The sequence below is a fragment of the Podarcis pityusensis genome (genome assembly GCF_964106645.2).
Source record: "Podarcis pityusensis genome assembly, chromosome: 9".
Classification (NCBI taxonomy): Eukaryota; Metazoa; Chordata; class Lepidosauria; order Squamata; family Lacertidae; genus Podarcis; species Podarcis pityusensis.
The window spans coordinates 40,705,938-40,728,405 of record NC_138034.1 but is presented as its reverse complement, the minus strand read 5'-3'; the positions used below and the strand labels follow the sequence as shown (position 1 = coordinate 40,728,405).

General features: G+C 45.3%; 1 protein-coding gene across 3 annotated transcripts in view; it reads right to left on the bottom strand.

The window, feature by feature from the left end:
* OTUD4 (OTU deubiquitinase 4) overlaps positions 1 to 22,468 on the bottom strand; it is a 72,644-nt gene that overhangs the window by 9,480 nt on the left and 40,696 nt on the right. The window contains exons 1-14 of one of the 3 annotated variants that reach the window (XM_081021864.1): positions 17,682 to 18,287; positions 14,169 to 14,252; positions 11,317 to 11,367; positions 9,892 to 9,938; positions 9,586 to 9,658; positions 8,460 to 8,541; positions 7,675 to 7,813; positions 6,978 to 7,035; positions 5,623 to 5,740; positions 5,450 to 5,514; positions 3,886 to 3,986; positions 1,832 to 1,956; positions 1,561 to 1,732; positions 818 to 983 (exon numbers count right to left, since the gene is read on the bottom strand). In XM_081021864.1, coding sequence (XP_080877990.1) covers positions 818 to 983; positions 1,561 to 1,732; positions 1,832 to 1,956; positions 3,886 to 3,986; positions 5,450 to 5,514; positions 5,623 to 5,740; positions 6,978 to 7,035; positions 7,675 to 7,813; positions 8,460 to 8,541; positions 9,586 to 9,658; positions 9,892 to 9,938; positions 11,317 to 11,367; positions 14,169 to 14,252; positions 17,682 to 17,867 — 1,467 coding nt within the window. In that variant the 5' untranslated portion in view covers positions 17,868 to 18,287. Of the gene's footprint in view, positions 1 to 817; positions 984 to 1,560; positions 1,733 to 1,831; positions 1,957 to 3,885; positions 3,987 to 5,449; positions 5,515 to 5,622; positions 5,741 to 6,977; positions 7,036 to 7,674; positions 7,814 to 8,459; positions 8,542 to 9,585; positions 9,659 to 9,891; positions 9,939 to 11,316; positions 11,368 to 14,168; positions 14,253 to 16,402; positions 16,441 to 17,681; positions 18,288 to 22,468 lie in introns of those variants that run through there. The other 2 variants (XM_081021866.1, XM_081021865.1) reach the window with 2 other exon arrangements.

Here is a 22,468-nt window from a genome sequence, read left to right as displayed (position 1 = left end):
CGAGATGAGCGCCGCAACCCCCGAGTTGGTCACGACTGGACCTAATGGTCAGGGGTCCCTTTACCTTTACCTATTCCATGAATCACCCCCCCTTGTCTAAACTCCTTAATTAAAGAAACAGAAGCAGACAGGTCCAGTTCCAGATTTCCTAAGCAAACTGCCCTTGGTGGGGTCTCCAGTGATATTGAGAGCACCCACTCTGTGGGTGCCCACCCACCAGTAGTTGACAGTAGTGTCAGTAGACCCGGGGTCCATCCCCCACTTGGCCACAAAGCTCACTGGGTGACCTCGGGCCTGCCTCTCAGCCTAACCTACCTCACAGAGTTGTTGTGGAGATTACGTGAGGAGGGAGGGGCATGTTTTATGACGTGTGTGTCCTGTTTTGTAGCAGAAAAATTATATAGAATACAAATAAATCCATCCATGTTAAATGATGCTTCCTCGCCTTTGAAGCATTTGACTTGGGGGTGCCAACTTTAATACTTTGGCTCTAGTCTACCCATGTGTGCTAGGCAGGAACATAAATCTACTTTGGCACACTGTTGCCCAGAACCTTATTCTAGAAGCAAAACATTCCACAGTGCTGGTTCTTCTGGTTGGGTATTTTTGGTGGGGGGTGGGGATTATTGCACTGTGTCTCTTCTGTTATGATACCACTATATTTACACCATACTTAAAAACTGTCATAAAAAGATATACCAGGTTAACACTGCAGCAGTGAGAAGAGAAGCAGCACTGATTTTGCAACTCATTTTCATCATTCACTGAGCAAGGAAACAGTGCGCTCCAAGAAGCGTTCTGTGTCTTGTACACGTACCGAAAGCGCAGGAAAGGCTACTTCATCCCAGAACTGAATCTCATAAAGTGAATGTGTTTCCTCTATGGCCTCTCTCTCCCGGCGCTCCTCTGGAGAAAGGCCAAAGTAGTTACAATCTCTGCTGTTCGTATACTCCAAGTCTTCTGTTCTCTCACGACCTGCCCTTCTGAAGAGGGGAAGAAATGGTTTACAGCCACTTAAACAGTTTAAATAGCTCCTTTTCCAAAAGGACATCAGGTATAATACCCGCTCCCATAATTATTCAAATGCTCAGTTGAGTTCGATTTAGAAAATACAATTAAGGTACTGTACACCTCATGAGACGCAATGGCTAAATGACTTTTTTTTTTAAAGAGGGAGGGAAGCGACTGCCAGGTTATGGGTTCATCCACACTAACCTTTCCCACAACACCAATCTAAAGCCTCAACCCACTGGAACAAACTCACCCATATTCAAAGATTGGCAGACTGTTAACTGCCTCAGGACCAATGTTCACACCTCTGCTAGGACTGAGGAGCACATCTATCTCTTGGGGGGAAACTCACAGGTCATCACAACAGTTATTGCTATAAAGGCACTGCTCTCAAGATCAGAAATCTGACAATGAGAGGAAGCTTCTGAGCAGGAAGCAGCCCTATATTAGAATATTCATGAATGTTCAGGAGTTGTGATCCCTAAAAGCACCAAGAATAAAATACCAAGCCCTCCAAATTAAGAAGTTCTAGTGACAGGCTGAGTTCACCTTAATGCCTGAGAGGGATTTCTGCCTGGAGTGCTGTGTTCAGGAGAAGTTTGCTGGAAATAAATCCCAGGGCAGGACATGTGATGCTGCCTTGTGCTGTGCAGTCGAGGAGGTAGCCCTGATGCGTTTTTCATTGCCTTGTTTGGATTCTTTGACCCTCTGAAGTCTCCATCTGAAACAACAAGAGGTTGCCGGATTTATCACAGGCAGACTGCCTGACCCCCCCCCCAAAAAAAGTCCATACAATATACAAAAGCAGAAGGAAACCTACCAAAATGACTGAACTGCCCATGGGGTGAAATTGGCTTTTTTATCTTCTTCCCTGGCACAGTGTTCCAGCTTTCCAGAGGAGCTGCTTGTGGGATTGGCTTGAGGTTCTTCAGGAGTACGGAATGCCTGCAGGGGAGAAGATAAGGCAATCACCAATGCTATGGCACTGTGCTGCAACTCAAAAAAACCCCAACAGCATAGCTTAAGAATGGTTTACAATAAATGTATTTTGCCAAGAGCTCCTGCCCTGACTCACGTTTCTCACCAACCCCAACTACCACCTCCCTTTACACCTCACCTCAACTCTTCATTCCTTCATCGCTCCCGTGTTCCTCCGTTCCTGCTCAATTCAAACCTTTGTCGTTGTTTAAAATTACCATTTTAAAAACTGCCTTCATTTTTGATCCCCTCCCACGCCCTGACTTCACACAAATCCTCCAATGGGGACTGTGTGTCGACAATTCTTACGTTTATATTTTACACAGGAAGAAACACTGAAGAACAAGACATACAATAAAATACGAACAGGCAAGATTTAAAGGCAATCGTTTTCCAGCATTAAACTTCTAAAGCCACTATCAGCTCATTCCTGCCAGGTCATGGTAAACCTAGTATATGGCCATGGTCTACTAGCTCCTTATAAAACTAAGAGATTTTCTTTCCAAGCAGGGGCAGGGAGAACCTGTGGCTTCTATTGCTGGACTACAACTCCCTACATCCATAGCCACTGGCCATGTTGGCTGATGGGAGTTGGAGTCCAGAAACATCTTGAGGCTCACGGGTTCCCCACCCCTGCCTTTAAAGGATGTAGAAGCTGAAGATTGTGTTCAATACCAGTTATTTAGGTTGGCCTCCAACAGGAGCCCGTTATCCCAGCATCAGCAAGTGCTGGCTCCAGCAAAGCTCTGTAGCATTTTGAGCAAACATGTTTCTTTGAAGCAAGCAAGAAACAGTCTACATAACTAATTCCCACTCCCTCCTTCCAAGACCATGTTTCACTTCCCCAAGCAGTTACCCAAACAGAAAATGTTTTCCCAAAAAAACACACCATCGTCTATTCCTATCACTTTCTGTATGGAAGAAACATAGCCGTGCCTCCAATGAAGCATTTGCCTTAGATGAAAGCACTTCATCTCACATGACGTGGGACACTCAATTTTCACCAATTCTCCCTTAGCTATTTATGCCTTACAGCCACCTCCCTCCCCTGCCCGCGGTTGGAGGAGCTTTTGGAAGAGAACAGAATATGGCATGGGGGTCTGCAGTAGGGGGTAGGGAACAGATGAAACTCAATTATGAGAATTTCCCAGAAAATGCTGACATGCATTATAAAAATGGAACTAAAACAGCATATTTCTCCAAACATTGTAAGTGCCACTGCTAATGTTACCACCTTAAAGGTAAAAGGTAAAGGGAACCCTGGCCATTAGGTCCAGTCGTGGACGACTCTGGGGTTGCGGCGCTCATCTCGCTTTATTGGCCGAGGGAACCAGAGCAGCGCACGGAAATGCCGTTTACCTTCCTGCCAGAGCGGTACCTATTTATCTACTTGCACTTTGACGTGCTTTCGAACTGCTAGGTTGGCAGGAGCAGGGACCGAGCAACGGGAGCTCACCATGGTCCTTCTTACCATTTTATGCAGTTGTATTTACAGACACCGTTGCCATAGCGCTTGGGCTCACTTCCAAAAGCATCTTAGGACAAGGATGGGGAACCAGTTGTGGCTGGATTACAACTCCCATTGTCCCCATCTACTGGCTATGCTGGCTGGGAATAATGGGAGTTGGAGTCCCACACCGTCTGGAGGACCACAGCTTCCCTACCCCCTCAGACGAAATCAAATAGAAACACAGTTCGGAGCTAGTTTGCAGTATTGCCTTTGCTCTTTTTGATGGAAGTCAGGCAGACACAAAGCCTGCAAAAATACCTGCAGATTTTGGAGACTGATTCAAAAGAATCTAGTATTGACTAGTGCCCATACTGTCATTTTTTTGCCCCTATGTCACCAGTCACCAAGACGTGTGACTAGGCAGAAAATGACATTGTTTCACTTACTTGGCACCAAGCTCTTCCACAAAAACAACAACTGGCCCGTTTGGAGACTGGACTTCTTGGATGTGAGCATTATAGAATCTTCCACTTTGGTCTAAACGCACCTATGGAGTAATGAAGAGGAAAGGAAATGTTTCTGTAAAATAATGTCTCTCCTCCTGAACCACTTTGCCAGTATCAAGTAGAAGCAGTACTGATAGATGCCAAGAAGAGAGAAGTAACTTAATACAAGTTTGAGAGATCCTGGAACCTTTCACAAAGCAGATCCATAGATCTCCCCTTGGGACCACATAAGGAATAACACTGCTTTCCCTTGTGTTAAGTCATATCAGCAGCCCCACACAAATTCCTGCTATCAGCTCGCCTATCTGCATCCCTTACAACCCAGTCCTACTATAGTGAGGGGCAAAGACTTCACTGGCCTGGAAGCAAAACTCACAGATGAGCCACAATCCCCACCTGGGCTATACATTTAGAGCAGCATCATACCACATTAAACAGTAATGGCTTCCCCCAAAGAATCCTGGGAAGTAAAGGTTGTTATGGGTCCCAAGAGTCATTAGGAGACTACTATCCCCCTCACAGAAATACAGTGTGGTTTAACAGATAATCCCTCCACCCAGGGAACTCTGGAAATTGTAGCTCTGTGAAGGAAATAGGGATCTCCTAACAACTCTCAGGACCCTTAAACTACGCTTCCCATGATTTTCTTTTGGGGAAGCCACAACTGTTTAAAGTGGCATGATACTTTTTATAGATTTATAGTGCAGATGGGACCACAACCAGCACAGGTACTACACATTCTCCACCTTATGGACTTTTTTGCCTGGCATTTTAATATTCAAAACCACATCCAAGACAAAACACTGTTTCCTACTAATACCTGGAAGTTCTGCGAGATGCAAAAAGGAGAATTATGGAGGTAGTAATTCTGTTTAGGAGAACAGAACCCTTGTTACGGTAATCCCAGGAGTGGGGAACTGGATCTGACAGGACGGATTCTTATCTCGCATCAGCCTGTGAAGACTAACCTTGACTTGACTTTTTGTTGGCAGCAGCCCAGAGTGGCTGGGGAAACCCAGACAGATGGGTGGGGTATAAATAATAATAAATTATTATTATTATTATTATTATTATTATTATTAGAGGGGGGGCTGCTTACTTGGCATCAAATTGACATCAGGTGACACAATTACCTTTGCCTGCAGCAGGCAAAAGCACTGTGCTGATCGTCATCAAGTGCAACGCTTGGTGCTGTGATCACTGGCACTTTCAAAAAGGACCAGCATTTGGAAGCAGAGTGGGAAGAGAAGGATGAGGATGAACTATAAGAAGGATTGCCACCTTTTTGTTCCAGAGAGGTTCTGGGACTTTCATTTCAGCAGCTTCCCTCAGCACTGAATTTCCATGCCGGAGGAGGAGCCCAGTTTGATTTCAGCCTTGCACTTCTGCTTTTAAAGGCACAAAACTTCTATCAAGAAAAGAAGTGGCAACCCCACAGTGGCACACAAGACTGAGGAAAGAAACAGTAGTTAAGTGGGATTGGCTCACATTCAACGTCACCTACTTTGCATTTATCGCCAACTGAATACTGCATGCCAGCAGCAATAGAGAAATCTTGCTTTTGCTGATCTGCAAGCACAAATAGAAAATAAGTCATTATACACTAGCAAGTGAGCACAGAATAATGCTTGATGCTCTTCTTGCACCAAGAAAATGATTTCAAACTACGAAGCTCACCTCGTTTTGACTGCTGCCAGGCTTCATATTCAATATTTTGGTAGACTGACGGATTCAGTGACCTAAGAACGCCTCTAGGCAAGGTAAGGGAGTTGGATCTTCCACGTTTGTGAAGCTGCTGTGTAATAGAAATAAGGAAGAATTTAATAAAAAATGCATTAAAAAATTAAGGAAGTAAAGAATATCCATTGCAACAACGGAATATTTGTCTTTACGTATTTCTTTATATAAAAGTATTCATACCACTTAATATTTCAAAAATCTATTTTTTTGCACAGATATGAACAAGCTTGGGCACAAATGCAAGTACTGTTTGCAACACAGTAAGACCACAACTTACATTCCGGGGTCACTAAAGCCAAAATCATATATAGCCAAAACACATTGGATGCAATGGTGGGTAGGATTTCTAAAGCCTTTTTCCTGGCCAGTCATCCCCTTTCTGCTCCCCATTCATTCATTTAGCCAAGTGTGTAAAGCAGAATGTGCACAAGTTAAAGACATATAGGTTACAGGCTTACTGTTTACTGATTTTTAGATTCTTACATGAGAGGATCTCCAACTATAGCTTTATAAAAATTCCTAGACAGCAGAAAATCCATTGTAATAAGGCAAACAAAGTAGCCTGATATAGCTCTGATTCGCACAGCATAGCATTACCAAGGCCTTAATACATAAAACACTGTTTAGCAACCAGAATACATCCCCCCCCCCATTTTTTCTGACCAGATGTTTAAGAGTCAGACTAAAGGAGCAACCTATATTTTTCCTCAAAAGCAAATAAAAGGTACTATCAGAGAAATTGCATTCCACCAAAAATAAATGCAGTTTGCAGCACAAGCCTGTGATTACTCAGATGCAAGTAGTGAGGCGTTCAGTGAGGCTTGGTTCCTAATGCAGAGGTCACTCACCTTTGCGGGGGTCTGAGGACACATTTGCAAACCGGAACAAACTGTTGTGGCCACAACTCACACAATGAAACCTATTCTACTGGCTGAAGAAAAAAATAATGCTTCTTTCAAGCCTACTTTCATGGGGAAGGAAAACTACAGGGCACCATGGAAGATCTCTGTGGGCACATGTGTACCACGATAGTTGTGTTGGCAACCCTACACTAAATAGTTAAGTGCATGTAGGAGTACAGCCTTAGTAACGTGAACTATGGCGTTGCACTCATTAGCATCAGTGCACTGAAATTTCTCTGGCTTACACCTTATGCCAGCTAGCATTCCCTGGATGAAATTAAGTCAAGCTCCTTAACACCAATGGTAATATCCTCAGCTACATTGACACAAAGACACAGAACTTTATAGGTAACTGAAAGAAACTAAAGAACAAAAATCAAAGCAATATACCTGTTTGCCTTCAGGTGGCTTCAACCCATTGGTATGATTTGCTGCAGCCACTTCACTTCTGTGAGGAACAAAGGTATAGAAAATATTTTTTTGCAACAAACTCCGTATTTTTGTTTTGACACTATCACCCAGGTTTGTAAATAAGTTCACAAACATTACTAACATACAGATTTTTTGCTAGCCTGATAAGAGGCTAAAACCATGGAAACACAGGCTACTAAATAAATCTGCCTTCTGTCAAGTGCACTGGGGACAAAGGAAGCTGACTTCATGTCCCAGTGTAGCATAGAGAAAGCCAAGCCACTTACTCTCTGGGATAGAACTCCTGGCCACCTATGGCTGCCAGGTAAGGTGTTAAATATTTTGCCCTTATGAAAGCAGCAAACATCAATTGAATGTGGCAAGACAATCCATTCCAGATTCGCTGACATTAGTAGGACCAATTTATTATAAATGTAAGTATTTTGGTTTACCAGGCTGCTGAAATCAAATTTGCAAGCAACCATTCAGCAAGCATCCAGTTGTTGTTTTTTACAGATTCTGTAAAAGTTTGAATTTTTTATGTCTACTAATTTTTTGCTTTGTTTTTTAGAAACACCGTATTTAAAAAAAAATTAAAAATCCCCGTATCAGGCATCACACATCTCAGCTAACATTATCCTCCCTGTGCTTTTTAACACTGAATTTGTAGACTTACTCCACGTCTCCGTCCTCTGAATCAGACGCTTCACTGTTTCCGTCGGCATCCTTAGTCACTTCAGGAGGGCTGAGTTCTTTTAAGATTTTACTCACATCGATGCCGAACACTTTCTCGTACAGCATTTCATACAGAATAGCTAATCAGGGCAACGAAACAGCATTTGTCAGGGTTAAGCAATCATACTTGAAACAGTTCTACATGCGACATCATTTTACAGAGTTTTAAATACATGTTGAAATTAGGCATCAAGGATACTATCTGAGAGGTATTGATGCTGCCAATGTGTCCTGCAGATTTCTTCAAGGGAGTTAAGCAATCTGGGAAAGTAGCCAAAACTCAGCTGATTAACGAGTCAAGGGCTGTGTTTGGATAACCACATTTGGCATGAGCAGGCAACAATTACTCTTCGGTTTGTGTGTACTTTTGGAGAAATACTACAATTCACTTTCTGGGTAAAACTTCAGCATATCTATACAGCTTGCAGTCCATTCCACTGCCTCTTATTTATTATATTTATATTTCTCCTTGCTTCCAACATGGAACTCAAGGTGACATACATGGATTCCCATGTGGTCTCCCATCCAGACACTGTCCAGACCCAAACTTACTTACTTTCCACAAGGTGGCCACCTTCAAACCAAAACAAGACACAGAAAGTTGTGCCTTCAAACCATGCTGCAGTTTGAAGGCAAGTAAGCACTGGAAATGGTTGCCTCCAAGAAACGTGGGAACGTGAAGCTTCAGCTGGGTCTGCCAAGGCTCACCAAAATATCAGTACTTACACTGGCAAAGAGCAGCATTGACCGTGTATTCTACTGGATAGACAATATCGTAGTGGCTTCCACTGGTGAAACACAGCAATACCTAAGAGGAAGCAGAAGAATAATATTGAAACAGTACGATCAGAAACCAACACACTGACCAAAAAACCAAATCAACAAATACCTCCACAAAGCAATTTTAAATAAACATTTAGCAAGTAGAACTGTTTCAAGACTCTATACTTAACTAGTTGAATACTGTCTATGCTTCCTGGATATACTCAAGCAGTAGAGGAAACCCAACAGAAGTGTGTTGACTTGAATTTTATTAGGATCAGATATGTAGACAATCCAGGATAAGAATTTTTAGAATATTGATAGCAGGTTTGTTGGGTGGGGCGGAGAATTCAGATTGGGAAGCTGATATCAGAGGAGGAGGGTTAACACTCCTCCCCTGCCTCAAACATCACATCCCCAAGCCAAGATTTCAGCCATAGGCACAGGGCTGCTTTTTAAAAAAAATGAAATTGTTATTAAGTTTCAGAACAAACACAAAAAATAAACAGAACCAAAAAAAATTGCTCAGTGCTACTGCACAATACTTGTAAGTTGCCTCCCCAGTATGGGAAATAGCATTAAGACTAGGAAAAGTGACAGCGGGAAGGAGTTTCCTCTCCAGCCCTGATTCAAATCCAACATAGAAGCTGCTGCTATTTATTTTCAAGATGCAGGAGAAACTAACAACACAACGTTTTAGTCTGGCTTCAAGACCCTAAGCTAAGCAAGCTTAACCCAAGCCAAGCACGTACAGTGGTACCTCAGGTTACAAACACCTCGGGTTACAAACTCCGCGAACCCGGAAGTAGTACCTTGGGTTGCCCCAGGATGAGAACGGAAATCGCACGGCGGCGGCAGGAGGCCCCATTAGCAAAAGCGCGCCTCAGGTTAAGAACGGTTTTGGGTTAAGAACGCACCTCCGGAATGAATTAAGTTTGTAACCTGAGGTACCACTGTATTGTTATAATGCTGTACTCTTGGCTTTGGGCTCAGAGGTAGCATGCCATTAGCCCCACATGGCAAAACATGCCACACCAGCTCTGCCCTAACTATTCCACTGCAAGTTTGCCAATATTAGCCCTTCTCTTACCTTGTCAGGAAAGCCATTTTCAGTTACATGCGAAGGAGCAGAATTTGGTTCCTGATATATTATGAAGTCTTTTCTAAAAGAATATGCAAAGGGGGGAAATGTATTAATAACAGATTTTAAAATAAAATTAACAGTACAATATCATTAACAGTACAATCATCCACATCCAAACAGTCCCAGAACCATATATATCCACTAAGAAAATGGCGACGTCAATTGTTGCCAAATTCTTGAACAATAATTCTTCACAGTAGCCAAATGTCTCCTTTGATTCATACTGAAGGAAAACGTAGAAGTATTTCTTACCTGTACATAAGAGAAAGGGCACTTATTTCCACTTGTCCGACCCATTCCTATATCAAGGGGGGGGGGGGAATTGCAATGAAAAACCACCACTAAGGAAGAATACTTTTTACATCAAGTTAGAACACAGCCCACCAAGAGCTTCTTCTCCACAAGCCCAGTGGAAAGTCACCAAGTTGCTCAAGAACACACATCAAATTACCAGCAACAGACTAACATTTTAAAAGTTTCATCGTACCTCGGCTAATGTGCATTTGCTGCAGCTCATCAGAATTATATTCAGGGGTATGAAATGAAAATTTAAAAGTCATTTCAATCCAGCTGAATGAATATTCCCAGCTTCCACATAACCTCATCCTCCGTGAAGTATATTATGCAAAATATTTTTGGGGGGTGTGGATTAGCCCCCAATATCAATGCTTGGCACCCCTCTTCCACAAACTGTTTTCCATGTGTCCAACAGTGCACACAGGACACTGACGTAAGCAACTGGCCTATTTGATTAGGCGGTCTATAGGACTCAGACCAAGTTGGCAACTCAGACCCACCCAAGCTACATATCTGGCAGGTGTCAAACCTCTGTTATCTTTCTACTGTACTGCCTATTGAAGGACTTCCTTTTGTGAAAAGCCTGGTCTGTATCTTGCTGTTTTTTAATTGTTGATGCTTTCATTGTTTACCCCAGGGGTAGGCAACCTAAGGCCCGGGGGCCAGATGCAGCCCAATCGCCTTCTCCATCCGGACCACGGATGGTTCGGGAATCAGCGTGTTTTTACATGAGTAGAAGGTTTCCTTTTATTTAAAATGCATCTCTGGGTTATTTGTGGGGCCTGCCTGGTGTTTTTACGTGAGTAGAATGTGTCCTTTTATTTAAAATGCATCTCTGGGTTATTTGTGGGGCATAGGAATTCGTTCATATATTTTTTTCAAAATATATTCCGGCCCACCACATAGTATGAGGGATGGTGTACTGGCCCATGGCTGAAAAAGGTTGCTGACCCCTGGTTTACCCAAATGAATATGGCAATCTCAACAGTAAATGCCTACATTTAGATACTATTAGAGGCTTTCCTCTCCTTTAAATCTTTGGCAGCTTGCTAAAGCTAGCTAAGGACAGAGCAAAACGGTTTCTGAATTCCTACTTGCAGGGACCAGCAAAGTCTGTGCAATTTAAAACGTGTGTTCCTTCACCATCAATATGGGGTAATGGTACTGTTATTATCCCTTTTGCAAATTCCACAAACACCCAGACGGACTCAAATAATTTTTTTAGCAGGGCTTGTGAAGAGCACATCACATGTAACACCAAGACACAAGAAAAGCTTGTGCACACTTCAGGATTAATATTTAGGAGAAACAGATGAGCCAGCTGCAGTCAAGTAGTGTGCTTTACATCACACACTGCATACTTAATCCAACAACACATACCTGAGGGTTTTCAAGACTCTTCAGGTATTCTTCAAATGGTCCCTCTATAAACTGTAAAATATTAACAATGAAAAGAATTTGTTAGCAGCATTGTGGTGAAACAGCTTTGACATAATTCCAGAAAAAGTTCAGCTCTGTCTGGAAACCCACTGTGTGATCTGAAAGCCTTTCCAGAGCAGGGGACCCTCAGAGGCCCAGGGACTCTTAATCTCAGGGTCAGCGGTTTGAGCCCCACATTGGTATTGCAGGGGGTTGGACTAGATGACCCTTTGGTCCCTTCCAATTATATGATTCTATGACTGAATGCAACCCTCAAGGTTTGCTGATTCAGCCTTCACGATTCCCTGGTCTGTAACATCCTTGGGTGCTTTTATCTGGCTAAAACGTGTCCTTTAACTGTGATAATGCCTCTTGCTGCCCTAGACAGGTGTGTTCACATGTCCTATGTGTATAGAAACCTCTGCCTTCTCCATGGCTAGAATGTAGCCTGCCATACAAAAGCAGAAGTCACAGTCATTGTTCCACACACTTTCTGCCAACCATTGGTACGCAGCTACTAAAAAGTTAAAAATAGGTTCCCCACCTGCTGCTCTAGTCTCAGATTTAAGGGGGAAGGAAAATGCACTCTGCACCTGCTCAGAGGAACTTCATATGTTCCAGGGTTAAATGCTGGGATTAAAAACAGATGTCAGAGCTGAGGCCTGGTACAAATTCAACGCTGCGTATCGAAACAAAGCCTTCAGTAATTTTTTCACTGCTTTTATTTATTATTTACTGTATTTCTCTCCCACCTTTCCTCCCAAGAGCTCAAGGTGGCATACATAGTTATCCTCCTCCCTATTTCAGGCATGTCCGAAGTCTGTTTTGGGGCCTAATCCAGCCCGCTGGTCAGTTTAATCCGGCCCATGGCAGTTTACTTCCTGGGGTAAAATCCCAAAAAAAAGTCAACAACTTTGGTTGGCCCTCACAGCCCCTCACTTCATGAAATCTGGCCCTCTTTGAAAAAAGTTTGGACACCACTGCCCTATTTTATCCTCACAACAACCCTGTGAGGTAGTTAGGCTGGGAGCAAGTGACGGGTCCAAGATTACCCAGTGAGTTTCATGGCTGAGTGAGTATTTGAACCCTGGTCTCCTAGGCCTTAGTCCAACAACACTCTAGCCACTGTTGCTATCCCTACTGTAATGCAGTCCTGCCTAGCAAATAGCCTACCTCAGCAAATTACTCATAAAGGCTGCAACAATCACAGTTTTGTACAAAAGGTTATGTCGATTCTTCTTCTCCAACATAACACTTAATCAGCCACAGACGAAAATAGTCTACTATTCAATTCAAAATGTAAAAAATAATAAGCCTAGAACAGTTCACATAGGCAAAACACCCCCAGCCACACAATTTGCATGGAAGACACAACAGATGTTCAAAGTGATCTGACGCATCCCAGAGTGGCCATCTCCACTATCGAAGCAACTTGACAAAGTATTGCCAAGGCCACGAGAATCACAGCAAACTCTTCCTGGCAGCATCTGAGGATACACCAGGCCACGCACTGCCTCCTCCTCCTCCACAGGAATGCAGATGTGAAAATCCCCAAGGCAGCTCAGGCCACACTGGATGGAGGAACCATGGGCCCTCTTTGAGGAAGCTCCCAAGCTTTGAGCTTGGGACTGACGAGTATCTAAGAGATGCATTCAGATGACAAGCTTCCGGCAGGTGTGCCAAAGTAAGCAGGTTAACCATACAAATCTTGCCACATTAGGAAGATACACATCATACAGCTACAATATGTATATGTGTGTACGTACATGTGTATTGCTTTTGTTCATAACAAAGTAATCGACAATAACTGGAGAAAATGCAGCTACACTGTTAAGAATGCATGCAAGCAATCTAATGCAAGCAGCAGCTGTACAGACAGGAATGCTGGTTTCACGGTATTTGGACACCCCCTCAGAACAAGTTCCAGTGCCCTGGGAAAAAAGCTGACTCAGATGAAGTATTTACAAAAGCCACACCTATACAGTGGTACCTCGGTTTAAGAACAGCCTTGTTTATGAACAATTCGGTTTATGAACTCCGCAAAACCGGAAGTAAGTGTCCCGGTTTGCAAACTTTACCTCGGTCTAAGAACAGACTCCGAATGGCGGAAGGGTACCGGTGGTGGGAGGCCTCATTAGGGAAAGCGCGCCTCAGTTTAAGAACGGTTTCGGTTTAAGAACCGACTTCCGGAATGGATTAAGTTCGTAAACCGAGGTACCACAACAGCCCTGTAAGGTAAATTAGGCTGGGAAGAAGTGCCTGGCCCAAAAATCATCCAATGAGCTTCATGACTGAGCGGTGATTTGAACCCTGATCTCCAAGGTCCTAGTCTAATACTCTGACCACTACACCACACTGCATTTATTTAGAGAACTTATTAATTTACTATGTTCATTTATCTCTTCCCATTGTGGAACTCAAGGCAAAGTACAAGGGGGTTTCCCTGGCTGCGTCTCCTCCAGGCACTGACCAGATTCAGACCCGCTTAGCTTGCATTGAGAGATGACTGCACCATGTGTCTTCAGCCCATGTCCTGCAACTATAAACCATCTGATCAAAGCAAAACAAAGTGGCCCTTAGCCAGAGCGTGTTGGAAGGAGCGTAGACCCAGGGAGAGTGGGAAAGGAAACAGTTGCTTACACCAACCTTCACTAACCTGGTACCCTCCATTTCGGACTACAACCCTCATCAGCCCAAGCCAGCATTTTATTTTATTTTTTGCCAAGCTGGCGTACACCCACAAAGCAAGAGCCGTGAGAAACAGCACTGCCCCTGATAAGACACCCTGCACAATGAAAACATTGCTTGCTTACCGCTTCAAAATGCTCTCTGTTGTTCCGCAGAAAGTGTATACAGGCCATCCTAATATCCAGATGTTGAGCCTGGGAATGGAAAACCTAGAGGAGTCAGATAAAAATAACAACAACAAGATGTTTAATGAACTGGTACCAATGAACAGACACAATACTGAGTTTCAAACTTGCATATGCTCATGCACTCAAACGTAAGGAGTCAAAAAGCTGCTGCGTTAGTAGTAAAGGCAAAATAAAAGACAAATATACAGCAAAAACTGAGGGCTGATCTGCACATGTGGAGTCTGAAATGGAAGAGTAGACCATCCAAATTTAAATTGGGGGGGGGGAGGCACTCTGTGAAAAGTGTGTCCATGCTTTTGCTTAGTTATGTGGGTTTTATTTCTCAAGTTTAGGGAGACACTGAAAATGGTATTTCCCACATGAACACACCCCTGCAGTCTGAAAGACATAAGAGATGTAGCTATAATACCTTGCTGCTCCATCTCACTTTGACAACTATGACTGCCTCAGTGTCCTACCAGTTCCCTCAGTTGGAACGGGCAAAGAAGGGCGCAAAAAGAAAGCCTCACCACCCTCAGTCAAGTCCAATGAGCAATAGCTTCTCCCAGATCACAGCTTTAAGAGTGGAGAGAAGAGTTCAGAAAAAATATTTTAAGAATGTTATGTTGCGTGACGTCGTTGCTCAATTCAATCTTTTTACATGGTTTTGTATTGTGGTATATAGCTGACCCCCCTCCCATCCCCAAAATGCATTGAAAAGCATTAGTAAATGTAAAGGACCCCTGATCGTTAAGTCCAGTCGCGAACGACTCTGGGGTTGTGGCTCTCATCTCGATTTCCTGGCCGAGGGAGCCGCCGTTTGTCCACAGTTAGTTTTTCTGGGCCATGTGGCTAGCATGACTAAGCCGCTTCTGGCGAAACCAGAGCAGCGCACGGAAACGCCATTTACCTTCCCGCTGGAGCAGTACCTACTGGTATTTATCTACCGTATTTTTCGCACCATAGGACGCACCGGACAATAGGACGCACTTTGTTTTAGAGGGGGGAAAACAAGAGGGGGAAAATTCTCCCCCTCTCTGCCCAGCGCCCCTTCAGTGAAGCGACAGGAGGCGCTGCACAGAGAGGGGGAGAACTTTCCCCCTCTTGTTTTCCCGCTCTAAAACAAGGTGCCGTTTAAGGTGCGTTCAGGCGGCTACCTTGGAAGCCTGGAGAGCGAGAGGGGTAGGTTCCTTTCAAAGCCCACCACCAGCCCCAAAGAGCAGGTCAGGGAGCAGCGGAAAGGCGCAGCGGAGAGGCTATGGCAGGAGCCTCTCCCGGCTGGAGAGGTGACGCGCGGCTATAGAGGCTCCTGCTTTAGCCCCGCGCGCGCCCTCCCGGCTGGAGAGGTGACGCGCTGCTATGGCAGGAGCCTCAATAGCCGCGCGTCACCTCTCCAGCCGGGAGAGGGTCGCGGGGGGCTGCTTTAGCCCCGCGCGTGCGCTCTCCCGGCTGGAGAGGTGACATGGGGCTGGAGAGGTTCCTGCCATAGCCGTGCATCACCTCTCCAGCCGGGAAAGGGTCGCGGGGCTATGGCGTCTTCGCTCCATAGGACGCACACACATTTCCCCTTCATTTTTGAAGGGGAAAAAGTGCATCCCATAGAGCGAAAAATACGGTACTTGTACTTTGACGTGCTTTCAAACTGCTAGGTGGCAGGAGCTGGGACCAAACAACGGGAGCTCACCTCGTCGCACGGATTTGAACCGCCAACCTTCCAACCGGCAAGCCCAAGGCTCAGTGGTTTACACCACAGCACCACCCACGTCCAGTGAAAAGCATTAAAAATGCTCAATTAACTGAGGTTCTGCTTCCCTAAGCAGAAGCATGCCCCCACCTATAATGTTCCTTTTTTGAGGGGGGGAGTTTTACCCATGATCTCCCCAAAAAAGCTCAATAACTTTTTGCCCCCCCCCAAAAAAAGTGAGTCAATAGGCAGGAGGGATGGTCCAGCACAGAAACAAAGCAGCCTGCTAGAGTAGAAAAAAACCCTCCTTGGTGCCCAATACAGAAATACAACTCCCTTCCCTCTGCCAGCCTTCTTCGTGGGCTTATTTTACAAGGCTATTTAGTGCTTCAGAGGTTTCAAATCACTGCACACATATTATGCTGTCCTTACAACAATCCTGCGAAGTAGTTCAGTTCTGTCCTTCTTCCCATACTGGGGAGGGGAAGAAAGAGCCAGAGACACTCACCTGATTCCTAATTAATTCACAACATCTGGGGACCCACAGGTGGAGAAAGGCTGATCAGGAGTTCTTAATTCACTCAGCTGCTCCCTGACAACCCTGATAAGCCAACCCAGCAGGCTTGCGGCACCTTAAAAGGACTAATGAAATTGTTACGGCATAAAAAATCTGCTGAAATGGACTTCACAAAAGCTTAGGCTATAAATTACATTGCCAGCCTTTTCAAGGTACCACAAGACTTTTTGTTGCAACAATCTAACTCGGAAATTATGGTGTGTGTTTTAAAAAAAAAAAACACGTGTTCTCAGAAGTGATTCAGTTATAAGCATCAGGAATCAATCTGACAATACAGCCCAACCCTGTGCCCCCCCCCCCATCGCCCACAACTGCCCCTAGAAGTGGAAGTATTACTAAGCACAAGCAAAGTCCCCTACATTCAGCTTTGGGAAGGTGCAGAGTCATTATAGCGACAGGAAGCTGACCTAATTTCAAAGCAGCCCTGGGGGTGTTTTGCACTGTGCAAGCCAGACAGCGTTGCACCCATTTCCCCCAGGCCGAATGCCATATTCCAGTCCGGACATAAATGATCCACGAGTCGGCTGAGCCACAACAGAAATAAAGCAGACCAGAGGCAAGGCGTTTTGAGTTTTCAGGTTACGCACTTAAGGAGACCGAAGTTTAACGTTTTTTTTCCGCTTTCACCATCGTATATAAATAATATACAAGCATCCCATCAAGCATATACAAAAAGAAGGATAACTATCGTGTCTCCTTTCGTTTGCCGGCAAATTTTAAATAGAAGTCTACAAAATTGGAGTTGGGAACATAATAAACATGGGAGGTGCAACCGAAACAACTTGTCGGAAGGTGACCAAAGAGCAGGGGAGGAAAGAGAATCGTTTCCCTCGAAACTAGAAAAAGGCAACTAGCAAATCTCTCAACAGTGCAACAAGTTCGCGGAGGGCGCTCAACTCCGCTTTCCACACATCGATTCTTTTTCCCGGACGGGTTTCTTTCCTTGGGCGGCTGCGCCCCTAACCGCTGGCGTTTGGCCCTGGAGACCGCGCAGCCCAGATCCGCAAAAAACTTCCACCAACTCGTTTCCCCCGGCTTTCTCCGCCGCCTGCAGCTAGACAGCCGACGCGCGCCGGCAGGTCAAAGTCCTCCTTCGCAGGGGATTCTAGCTGCACCTCGGAGAGGAGGGAGAGAGACCCTCTCCCCGAACAAAGCCGCCTCTCACGACCCTCGCGCCCCCCGCTTGCAAAGGGAGACCTTGCGCACTCACCTGCTCCGCCACGGCTCGGAAGAGGCACGACCCGTCCTTCGCCACTCGCTTGCGGTACAACCCCTGAGATCGCAGGCAGGCGTCCATGGAGGAATCCGCCGGGGCCTCCGCGCCGGAGCCCGGGGGGCTCTGCTCCTCGCCACCTGGCTTCTCTTCTGCAGCAGCAGTAGCAGCCGTCGCCTCCATGTTTATTTATTGCTCCGGGGGTTGCAGGGAAATCGCTGCTTCAGCCCCACATGCTTCAGGAGAAAGCGGGAGAGATGCGCCTCAAGCCCCTCGCTCCAAGGGCGGCTGGCGGCGCCCGGACTCCGGACTCCCGTTCGCAGGTCTCCTGCGAGGCGCCCCGCATGCACCGGGCGGCGGCAGCGTCTGCCGCTTCTTGCTCGGCCTTCCCGCCGGAGTTTCCTTGGCTTCAAGCCCGGCGCGGAGAACTTGCGCGCTCCTCCTGCTGCCCCGCTTGGGAAGGCGGCTCTCGCCCGCTCCCTTTACGCATCACTGGGCTCCCGGAGCGGAAACAAAAGAGAAACGAAACATGTGGCGCTTTCCCTCCCTGAAACGGGCAGCCCTGAAGTTTGTTTTCACTTTCAGAGCCAGACCGACACCCAAAGGGCTTCTGGGAGTTGTGGTTCGGCCGCTGCAGGAAGCGGCCGCGGCGGGGAGGGAGGGAGGGAGGGAGCCGGGAGGCAAAGGGGCTCGCAGGGAAGCGCGAACTCCTCTTATAGGAGGGCGGAGGAGCAAAGCAGCTGCTCTTTCCCGCGGAGGAATCCTTGGCCACAACGCGATAGCTGTGATATTGGTGGCCAAGCCTCAGTGGTTGTTTGGTTCCGGCTTAGGGGGCGATGAGGGTTCTGGAAACTTTAGAATCCACAGCTGGGCAACACCACATTCATTAAGACCAAACAAAACTCCGCAAAGCAAGCTTTCAAGCTCTCCAGAAGTCTTCCTGAAGCTAAATGTTACAAAGTACCCCCCCCCAAAAAAAGTCCAAAAGTTAGGCTGGGTGTTTAAGCCATGAGACCTGCATTTTTAGACCCAGTTCGAGGGTGGAGATTGCAAACATTCAGTGGGCTGTGCAGACACGTCATGCCATAAAAGCACATTCGTTCCATCAGATAACTGGGCACCGTAGTTAAGAGTTGCTGGGAGTTGTAACCATCCTTCTTTTCTGCAAATGAGCTTTAGATGTGAAGTGACAGAGAAGAGGGAGTTTAAGCATGTGCAGAGTGTCTTCTCTCTAATCAGTGACTGAAGAGTAATGTTTGTGGATATGATGACTGCATTTTTCTTTACTTCTCTGCCTCACAAGCAAGCCAGTACTGTATGCTCCAATAAGCTGGGTTTTAAAATGGCACTCCCCACTCTGGTTATCTGTGTGGAATGTTTGCTGAGTTGCAAATGACACCCCTCCCATAGCACCAAGCACCCTGGGTGATCTTAGGCCAAGCACAGTATCTCTCAGCCTCAATTCCCTCTCAGAGTTGTTGTGACGATAAAATGGGTGTATCATGCCCAGGTAGTGTAGACAGAATGTAATGGGATGTACAAAGAAAAGGTACAACACTCCCAACACTGTGGAAAGTCGATTGCAATTCTGCTTGTCACTTGCAATGGAAGAACGATGATTGGGTAGCACTAGAAGCTACCTGGTCCAGAAGCAGCCAGGCTTAATATGCTCCTTTTTCAGCCATAGACACAAAAGCAACATCCATTCAATTAAAATCCAAATGCAATAACCACAACCAACATAAAACTCAAATATCCACAATATGCTACCAATTTACATATCACAAGGATACAATATTTAAGGAGAATATTGTTCTCTTTTCAAAAGTGAACACACATTGCTTGTTTGCCCCATATTCGTTATTTGAAACATCCTGAGAGAACGGAGCAAGCCCAACAAAGAGCGGCTGGTGGCACTTTAGTAAAGGTAAAGGGACCCCTGATCATTAGGTCTAGTCGTGGCCGACTCTGGGGTTGCGGTGCTCATCTCGCTTTATTGGCCGAGGGAGCCGGCGTACAGCTTCCGGGTCATGTGGCCAGCATGACTTAAGACGCTTCTGGCGAACCAGAACAGCGCACAGAAACGCCGTTTACCTTCCTGCCAGAGTGATACCTATTTATCTACTTGCACTTTGACGTGCTTTCGAACTGCTAGGTTGGCAGGAGCAGGGACCGAGCAACGGGAGCTCACCCTGTCGTGGGGATCAAACCGCCAACCTTCTGATCGGCAAGTCCTAGGCTCTGTGGTTTAACCCACAGCACCACCCGTGTCCCTTGGTGGCACTTAAGAGGGTCCCTAATTTTGCAGGAGCTTGTGAGATCTTACCAGCTGGTATCAAAAACAACACAGGCTTTTGTGGCTCCTTTAAAAGTTAACAAATTATTGTTTTTATCATGAATAATAATTTATTATCATTCATGGATTATGGTCCACTTAATCAATGCGGCTAAACGGAAGCTGCTGAACCATTAGACTTGGACTGGAGACTGGGAACAGCTCTGCCTGACTGCAGAAAGTAATTAGGTGTGCATAAACACTATTCATCTTGTTTTGCCCATTCATTCATTACATGGCTGGCAGTAGATCACACCGACGCTTGATTGTATATTTTACTCCCTTCTGTAGACCTTGTTTGCATTAAATTTTGCATAGTGATGGCTTTTGCCTTGATGTGTCTTCTGCCCTCACTTAGTAACAGTTAATACACACGATTATTCTTTCTGTTGTGTGTGTGTTTGTAATTTGCCAAGTTACAGTACTTTGTGTATCTAATAAAACAGGTTTTGATCCACAGAAGCTTATAGCACAGTAAGTTTGTATGCTTTGTAAGGTGTTGTTGTTTTTCTTCCACATGCTGGCTGGGGGCTGATGGGAATTATAGTCCAAAAGCAACCATAAGGCACCAGGGACTCAGCTATACAGCTGCAAATAAAATGTTTTAAGTGTATTGTAAAGTGCATTATAAAAATATGGTACTAGATGGTGATGGCAAGCTATGGTGAATTCAATATATTTTTCAAAACATTTTTTCAAAAAAGCATTTTCACATCTTTTTTATGTGTCTAGATTCCACCTAGGTTAGCGAAGAATGAGCTAGATAATAATGTGCTGTCTTTGGGTGTGATGAAGCCTTTTACTGGGACCAAAAACTCTTCCAAGATACTGAAAACAAGATACTGAACTATGCGGGGGGGGGGGATCATGTTACACACCCAGACTGTTGCTTTATCTGATGAAAACTGCTGTCAAGGGACAAGAAGTTACAGTACAGGCTATTTTGATAAGGAGCAGCTAGGCCTTGCCCAGTGTTCTTGGATTCTTACCCATTTCAATGAATAATGAAAAATCTGCAGCGAACGGAAAAAAAGATAATATTCACAATACTTGCATTGCAATTAAGCAAAATGCTTTATAAACAAATCTTGTATGAGGATGTTCTCTTTCCTTTTCAGCGTCTGGTCTCCAGTCAGGAGGCGCTGCAGCCATTCTTCCTGAGGGAAACACATTCCCCTACTAGGCAACTAGGAAGAGAAGATTAAAGTTCCTTTTGTTCACCTTCAGCAGTTGAAGAACACATGACTAAGACTTGTTGAACAGTTACAGGTAGGTCTGCCGTTGGTATGAAAGCTCATACCAATAACAAACTTAGTTGGTCTCTAAGGTGCTACTGGAAGGAATTTTTTTATTTTGTTTCGACTTGTTGAACAGAAGGTGTGTTATGTTCATTTGCGTAGTATAGGACCAGGATAAGGGGAAGGTCCATAGGCTCACAGGTAGAGCACCTGATTTGAAAGCAGTAAGCTCAAGGCCAATGCTCAGCATTGCCAAGTAAGACTGGGAGAGACATAGGGAGCTGCCTTATATCGAGTGAATCCAATGGCCCATCTAGCTCAGTACAGTGGTACCTCGGGTTAAGTACTTAATTCGTTCCAGAGGTCCGTTCTTAACCTGAAACTGTTCTTAACCTGAAGCACCACTTTAGCTAATGGGGCCTCCTGCTGCCGCCGTGCCACCGGAGCACCATTTCTGTTCTCATCCTGAAGCAAAGTTCATAACCCGAGGTACTATTTCTGGGTTGTGGAGTCTGTAACCTGAAGCGTATGTAACCCGAGGTACCACTGTATTGTCTACATAGCCAGTGTGGTGTAGTGGTTAAGAGCGGTAGACTCATAATCTGGGGAACCAGGTTCACGTCTCCATTCCTCCACATGCAGCTGCTGGGTGACCTTGGGCTAGTCACACTTCTCTGAAGTCTCTCAGCCCCACTCACCTCACAGAGTGTTTGTTGTGAGGGAGGAAGGGAAAGGAGAATGTTAGCCGCTTTGAGACTCCTTCGGGTAGTGATAAAGCGGGATATCAAATCCAAATCCAATTGAATGGCAGTAGCTTCAGGGTTTCAGACGAAGGTTCTCTCTCAGACCTACCCAGAGGTGCCAGGGATTAAACCTGAGATTTTCTGCAAGCAAAGCAGATACTCTACAGCTAAGCTGAAACCCTGGAGGGCCACTGACAGTCACTGGAGAAAATACTCTGTTAGATGGATCAATAGTCTGACACAGTATCCAGCAGTGTTAGGATGGTCAGCATCACAACATTTGGGCAGCCCACTGTATACAATCCACGCCTCCTAGCAACCAGGTAACAACACTTCATTCCCCTAATGGAGTGGACTGTAGTTCATGAGAGCTTGGACTCTGTTGCTATCACTGCAAGCTTAACACAGCCGCCTCTCTGGAAATAGTTTCTATAGCATGTGATAGCCTCCAGATGGCACTAAATCCTT